Source organism: Aedes aegypti, chromosome 3 (assembly GCF_002204515.2).
Source record: "Aedes aegypti strain LVP_AGWG chromosome 3, AaegL5.0 Primary Assembly, whole genome shotgun sequence".
Lineage (NCBI taxonomy): Eukaryota > Metazoa > Arthropoda > Insecta > Diptera > Culicidae > Aedes > Aedes aegypti.
Window position 1 is genome coordinate 400,695,948 of NC_035109.1, and position 7,653 is coordinate 400,703,600.

The window sequence follows — 7,653 nt, forward strand, 5'->3', positions numbered from 1 at the left end:
ACCGAACAATTTTATTTTTATGTTTTCATTTTTTTAATTGCAAACTTGTTTTTATTTATGGTAACAAAAGCAAAAGCAATACAATTTAGCCTATTAAAATGGAACTGGAAACCAAAATTTTGTAACTTAAACAGGAAATATGTTTATTTAAAACTGTTTTCCAAATTACTTTTGAGCGCTACTGTATATCAAACTGTTATTCGTTAGATTACACTTACATTGTCAGTAATTAATATAAAACTTTGTATTGAACTTTTGAATTCCGATTTTTTGTGCAAACCCAGTCGCTAAGGAAAACAAATAAAAAAAACTATAGAGGGGGGGGGGGGGGGGGAGGTGCTTGATATGCTACGTATTTTCCAAGGGGGAGTATCAGAATTTGTGACGAAATGCTACGAGGGGGGAGGGGGGTGTACAAAATCGGTGAAAAAAATGCTACGTCATTTATGGACGGTCCCTTATCGTTAATGTTTTGGCTAACTGTGATAATTTACCTGTTGTCATGGATAAATTGTGGAATTGAAAGAAAGTTTGTCGTTTCTATCTGTTAGCCCAGCTTTGTCGAAATTTTCTCCATATTTGCAATTTTGCGACAATAATTTTAAGTCTATTTCAAAGAAGATGCCTTTTTTCTATTTTTTTTAGAGACCGACTAGTATTTTCCTAACAAACATCATAAGGTCACACGGTCATTTTAATCATAAAATTAATAAACATTCGCATTTGCACATCTTCAAAATATGAAAAGATTTCTAAAAATACCGCATGTAGAGGCATGAGCACACAAACAGATAAACGGTTGAGTAAGAGTCTCTTCATTGAACGGGTAGCACGACTAAACGCACATATACAGCTCGCTGGAGATACTCCGAGATAGTGGTAGAGTTGTTTGATGCATTGGATTCAGTATCATTATTACTTGCCGACTGTTGCGGTCTCTAGTGGGTGATAAATTTTCAGTGAATTTTCGTGACATTATTTGTGGTTGATTTTCACGTATCAGCCATGCAGGAGCATATGGGTCGCAGGGAAATATCCGAGGAGCCTCCGATGAGCCGACTGTTCGTGATATGCGGCCGGCAAGTCACCAAAGAACAGCTCATGAAGCACTTTGCCGACGATGGAGAAATTGAAGAATGCATAGTGATTGTGGACAAAAAGACCGGCCAAGGAAAAGGCGTAGCGTATGTGAAGTTCACAAAAACGTCCTCGGCGGCTCGCGGACTCCGCAAGAATGGATCTTACATTGAAAATGAGACACGCCCTATCAAAGTGATGATTTCGGCCAGGTGAGTTATCCGGTTGTAAGAATTTTCGGTTCATAGGGGAGTACGGACATAACAAAATGGCGCTTGATGTTTATTTCGGACTTTGTGATTCTAAGTGGACTTTTTGCATCATTCGCAGCTACCAAAAGAAAAAGGAAGATGGAACGCCAGAGGAAGTGAACGAATACAAATTCCGCCGTCTGTTTGCAGTGATTCCCATTTCGAAAGATGAGGAAGCCATCAAGAGTGAATTCAGTCGATTCGGCACTGTTATACAGGTACGATTGGTACCGGACAAGAAGAATCAGAGTCAATGTGCTGCCTACATTACATTCACATCATTCCTGGAGACGGCGCTGGCCATCGAAGGCTGTGATCCGAATTATAGGGCCAAGTTCTGTCTACCTCGGGAGGCTCTTAATAAGGAGAAAGAAGCTAGCAGCAGTGGAAAACATGAATCTTCCAATGGTTCTAGTCGCAAAAGAACACATTCCCCAGAATCTGGTCGCCCTGGAGGCGATGTGAAGCTGGTAGTTATCTGTAGTAACAGCCTCAACCAGGACCGTTTATGGAGAATTTTTGACATTGCTCCCGGAATGAAGTATTGCAATATTGTTACGCAAAGTAAGCTTCTTAGTTCAGTCGATTAATTGAAGATTGGCTCAATATTTCTTCTTTTCTTTTTCAGATGACATCAACATCACCGCTTCTGTGGTTTATTCCAGTAAAAGTGAAGCTCAGCGAGCAGTGGACAAAATCCATGGGCTTGAATACCCTATCGGAGAGCGCATAATCGTCCGTTACGAAGATGAATTCCGCGACGAAATCAGCTCCAATGACGTACTGTCACAGTTAGGTCCACCGAAACCTATCCTGAACCCCCAAACGACTCAATGTGCCAAGAAAGCATTCTTCATCTGCATGCCCGAAGCCGTATCGGTGAAACTGCTGCAGGACGCGTTCTGTAGATTCGGTGATCTGATTAACGTGTATTTGATTCCCGGAAAGCGACATGGCTACGCAGCATTTGCCAGTGACGTTTCAGCGGACCGAGCCATTCAGCAGCTCCATGGAATCCAGTTGGGCGATTGCCGATTGAAAGTTTTGGAGTGCATGGAGCAGAACGATAACAAGAAGCGAAGGCAAACCGATCAATAAGCTACTGATGGACGTCAGGGTAAGATTCGCTCTGTGAGCGACTTGTAATACTTTTTTCGTAGTCTTTTTTTCAATCTCGTTTCAGCATGAGCCGTTCGACAACGGATTTCTTCCCCAAACTTCACATTTTCTCTTTTTCAGCTATAATCAATCCTTACCATTTTCAAATAACAGGCAAACAACTTTTTTGATCTTCTATCATTTGCAGAATATTAACTTGAGAACGATTGAAAGGAACATACATCGGAAGAGAATTTTGAATCATAATTTTCTTGGAACGAATTAAGATACCGAACTAGATCAGGACAATCTAATTTAGGAAAACCATAAATTCTTAGTTCCTGGAAGAAAAACTATAAAACATACATTACTTGCTTCAAATACTGAACGATTAACGTTGCACTTGTGGCCAATGCCACGTTGAAATAGAAAACGAAAATTACAATTTGAATTCCTAATGGTAAATTCTGAAAACGAATTTTCTCAAATTTTAGCAAAGAAATTTATTGAAAATCTTTGAAATCAATAGGGAAGACCGAGCTGTTATCTCAAATAAAAGCTATCCATACTTAATTCTTGGAAGGAAAATAATTTCCAAATAGAATGATTTGAAATAAATCGAAATAAACTTCAAACACTGCTTTCATCTATTCATCCGAAATGACCTGGTATCAATGCAATGTTTCGACCATTATGCGAAGTTATTTCGATTACACTGTTATTCAATCATTTCGTGAATAAAGAGTACATTTATAATAATAATATCAAAAAAATGGTGTGAACCATATACTTGCATGTAATTTAACGCAATATAGAGTAAACACTTCCTAAGTAGAGATAGCTCCATCAGTGGAGGTAATGTGTTTTGACATGTTTCGCACTAATAAATGACTATGTGATATTTTTGTTTGATATATGGTGGAAAATGATACACTCGATCGTACAACATAATATGGAGATGAGATCCCACATGAAATCATTAGATTGTTAGATAAAAGGATCATGCTAAAACATATCTCCACTGAAGGAACATTGTTCCTATTGTTGATGCCAGGATTTTACAGGAAAATGTCACATGATTCGTAGTTTTTGTACATTCAAATGGTAGAAGGATTTCAAATTTCCCTGCATATTTTATCAATTTTGTCTTAGGTGCACCACTAATGGTACATTTGCTAATATGACTTGAGTGAAATACGTTGAATTCAAAATTATCCTGAATAAACCACGTTTTATTCCATCGTATTTAAATATTATAACTGTCAGTCAAACTTGTTCTTGGGCCAGTAAATAATGACAAAAAAAATCCTCCCCGACGGGGAATCGAACCCCGGTCTCCCGCGTGACAGGCGGGGATACTTACCACTATACTATCGAGGACTTGTTTAACAGTTCTGTTATAGTGTATTTTCTTTTACAGTTTTGTCACCATTACCCACCAACAGTCCATGTCTGTTACCTGTACCTTTCAAAACTGGAAGCTGCCGGGTTTCATTGGTATGTGTTTATGTCGACGCATGACTCCAGTGTTGCCGTCTAAGTGCGTATAGAAACTGCTCGAATTTTCTCTACCACCATTTTCTCCATTATCATCTTCACCACGCTGGTACTGTGTACAAGAAGTGAGGTTTCTCTACCGGAGGGGTACTAAATATCGCAGCGTAAAAATTGGTGGGAAAGGAGCTGCGTTATGGTTGGACTATATTGTAGGTCTGTTAGATCAACCAGAATCACCGAAGCATCGGTGGTTCAGTGGTAGAATGCTCGCCTGCCACGCGGGCGGCCCGGGTTCGATTCCCGGCCGATGCAATTATCCTTTTTGCTATGAAGGGTATATATTGTTAACATGCAGCAGTAACTTCTTTTTGTATTAATTCCTATCTGAAAGCCATTGTTTGTTATTTTGATATTGGGAAAATGAAGGTGATTACAATTTTGAGTAATATTTTGGAATATAACACACATTTGAAGATAGTAATTACAACAAGTGTTATTGTAAGAATACCATAATTCCCGATCAGTATTTTTTCTGACATACTTACCACCTTTTATATTGCTTTTAAACATAAAGTTAATAGTTAATAGCATCCTAACTATTAAAGAAAGATTGTGTATTCCTAGAATTTAATTTTGGATAAGACAAAAGCGTGTGTACTAAATTAAGCACACTAAATTAGGTTCAAACAAAAGATTTTATGGTACACCATTTTCTCTCGATAATAAGTCTTCGAGCTAAAGTCAAGTCAAGTATACGACACTGAAGATGGCCTTACAGTTAAGGTCGTAATACACGTATCTGTCAAAGGATACAAACTCCAGTGGAAATAAATTTTATAGTACTAAATTTGGTTTTTCATTTATTTACAGTTTCTCTCGCCCTATAAAAAAATGTTTCCATACATTTTTATCACCAAAATCATTTTTTGCCCTTGTTCTTGTGTTTGTGTTTGTGGGGTGTTTCTTCAGGAACCTATGAAAAGAATTTTTCCTGATTTTAAAAAGATTTTTTCCGAGATCCAAATTTGGCTACATGAAATATTTCAAAATTCATAAAAAAAAACATCTCTAGTAATTATTTCTGGAACTTCTTCAAAGCTTTCAGAAATCTACAATTGTTCATACAAATCTTTATTCTCAAAAACTGCAGTGCATTGATTGTTCACTAATCAAGAATTTTTTTATCTATATAATAAACATTGGTTTTGCACGCAGTAGACTCTAATTTGAGCACTACTGCTCTAATAGTAATATATATTATATTTGTATAATATATATAATAGTAATATATATTATATTCGCCATATATTAACCTTGGTAAGGACTTTGGGTCCTTTTCGACTAATTTCAAAATTCATATAAATGCAACTTTGATTGTAATAACCCAGCAATTTGAAATTCTCTGACATATATTTATTTTGTGGGAAATTGCATTTTTGCAAAAACGAGCTATGCCTATAAGTCATTTAAAACTGTCGTTTTCGCAAAAATGCTATTCCCAAAAATAATAAAAAAATAATCGTCAGACAATTTCCATAAAAATGTTACAAATTGTGACTAGGAGTCGTTTCGATCCAAAAATTCAAACAGCTCGTAAGCAGGGACCCAGTCCGGATTTCCTTAAGGGTTTCTGAAACTATCCACGTGTGTCGTTCATTTAAGCCCAACATAACTGAAATCGGTCAACACACTGATATTTCGCGAGTAGTATGAATTTTTGGGTCAAAAAAGTTCCTAAGTCACGATTTGTAGGGATAAGAAAAAGTAATAGGTTAAACACATTGAAATTCTGGAAAATAAATAACGCTTTTTTCATGTGATTGTGTTTTTAAACCACGAAGTATCGTGAAATGTGGTGTTGAGGTATGAGAAAATGGAAGTGAATTAAATTAATGAATTGAATTTTATTGAATGGATTTTCTGCCGTAGGCACATTCATGCCCAGTCAGGGTAAAAAACATAACAAGTGACTACCGTTCAGAGCGGGGAAAAAACCGACACGCCTAAAACTACTACAAAACATGCATATCAAAGACACTACCTCTAAATCTTAAAGTATAATCTGGCGTCCTCCATGAAGGTGATAAGCGCCGCCATTAAAGAGGTGTCCGAAAACTACCAAAAATCTCATATATCTGTCTTAGACCATGGGGCAGTTGCAGATAAAATGCTCAACTGTTTTAACCGTGTCGCATACCTCACAGGTCCGATGGTTTTCTCCGTAATTCTTGGCTACCCTTTTGTGGCCGATTCTTAATCGGTAAATTAAGAATTTACATTTAATTTTTCGCAGGTAGGCCCCTCGTGAGTTTGCTCACTCTATCTGCCATGTATGGCGTATGGTTGATTTCACTCACCGTCGAATATCGGCAAGGGGCACCCTAGAGCTTTAACGAGGACCGGATCCTGCTAGGAAATCTGCGGTTGCATTACCAGGACCATCGCTATGCCCTGGGACCCACATTATGGTCCCGTCGTACGGATCCGTTTTTATTATCCCCTGGATCCACGGGTGACAAGGGGCTTCGGAATTGAACGCTGTGAAGCAGCTCGCTGAGTCGGTGATGATGACTATCAGGCTAGTAGTAGGTACAGTGGCGGCATAGCATAGCAGCTGCTTCGTCGGAGAAGATTAAACGCTGTCCAGATAGACTGAGGCTGGTTGCAAGATTTACATCCATTCGTTATGCCTATTCCAACACGACGTCTTTCCGATCTCGGCGACGGTTTTTCGCAATCGAATGGATAAATCTCCTGTTCTGAAGCTTTTTTTATTCTGCCATCAAGATTTGCAAGCCGGTGTTCTCTAGCATGTGGTCTGCTTCTTCCATGGGACGAGTTCTGCGGTTTCCTGCGGTTCTCTCTGCGATGGCGGCTGCTTTCGTGCAGAGGGTAACGATGACGAGGAAGCGAAATGGAAAGAGTCTGGCTTTCACACATGCAGCATCAGCCGGAGTGGAGCGAGAAGCCCCGAGACAATTCGGATATATCGGTTGTAGATCGATCGGGGATAGCGCGTCGATGAGTTTGTTCTTAGTTAGATACGTAGTTTCCAATCTGTACAGTAGGCGACTATCAATGATGGCAACGGCTACACGGAATCGGATATTCCGGTTGTTATTTATTTAATTTTTGATTACTAAAATTTTGAAAGAGGGAAAACCCCCTTTGGGTGATTTCCATTGGAAATCTTTCTCCAAGAGGCACAACATCTCTTTATCTTCTCAATAAACGTCACGCATCAAACTTAAAACTGAAGGCTCACACGGTAGTAAACCATAACAGAGCCATAATCTTGAAACATAAAAATCGGCGTTGTGTAAGGAGTGTCATCGAAAGCCAGTGAGAGAGAGATTCAAAACCGAGTCCAACGTGACATCTGAAAATAAACGTAAAAAAAACACAAAAAGTATCAAACCAAATATGAGATCTCATTTATAGCGTTAGCATTAGCGTTAGCGTAGTTACGGTATACTTCGTAGATTGGATAAAAGCAACATTAATGTTTCGTTTGATGATCTCATCCAGACTGCTTTCAGGAACAAGGCTGGGGAAAAATTTTGTCCCAACCTTGAACAATATTACCAAGCGCATGAATATGATTTGTTGATGTAGCACTTACTTAATGAGAGGCCACCGACTCAACGACACCCTCATAAGTGCTACGGAGGAGGAAGTTGGGAGAGGTATTTATTAGGTCATGATTCGCCTTGAAAGCTGGCGTCGGACC

At 38.7% G+C, this 7,653-nt stretch overlaps 1 protein-coding gene and 2 non-coding genes across 4 annotated transcripts; 2 read left to right on the forward strand and 1 right to left on the reverse strand.

Annotated features, from left to right (window-relative positions):
- The first annotated feature begins 827 nt into the window (after positions 1-827).
- LOC5576341 (RNA-binding protein 45) lies at positions 828-3,061 on the forward strand. 2 transcript variants are annotated; one of them, XM_001656014.2, is made up of 4 exons: positions 830-1,289; positions 1,408-1,892; positions 1,957-2,445; positions 2,635-3,061. In XM_001656014.2, the coding sequence occupies exons 1-3, from the start codon at positions 1,006-1,008 to the stop codon at positions 2,424-2,426; spliced, it is 1,239 nt and encodes a 412-aa protein (XP_001656064.1). In that variant the 5' UTR covers positions 830-1,005; the 3' UTR covers positions 2,427-2,445; positions 2,635-3,061. The 2 variants fall into 2 exon arrangements, with proteins under 2 accessions (XP_001656065.1, XP_001656064.1); XM_001656015.2 differs by having other exon boundaries at positions 828-1,289; positions 1,957-3,061.
- A 673-nt stretch (positions 3,062-3,734) lies between these two features.
- On the reverse strand, positions 3,735-3,806 carry Trnad-guc. Its single transcript has one exon. It is a non-coding gene; the product is annotated as a tRNA-Asp (tRNA).
- Positions 3,807-4,164: 358 nt separating this feature from the next.
- Trnag-gcc lies at positions 4,165-4,235 on the forward strand. The gene has a single exon. It is a non-coding gene; the product is annotated as a tRNA-Gly (tRNA).
- The last annotated feature ends 3,418 nt before the right edge of the window (positions 4,236-7,653 follow it).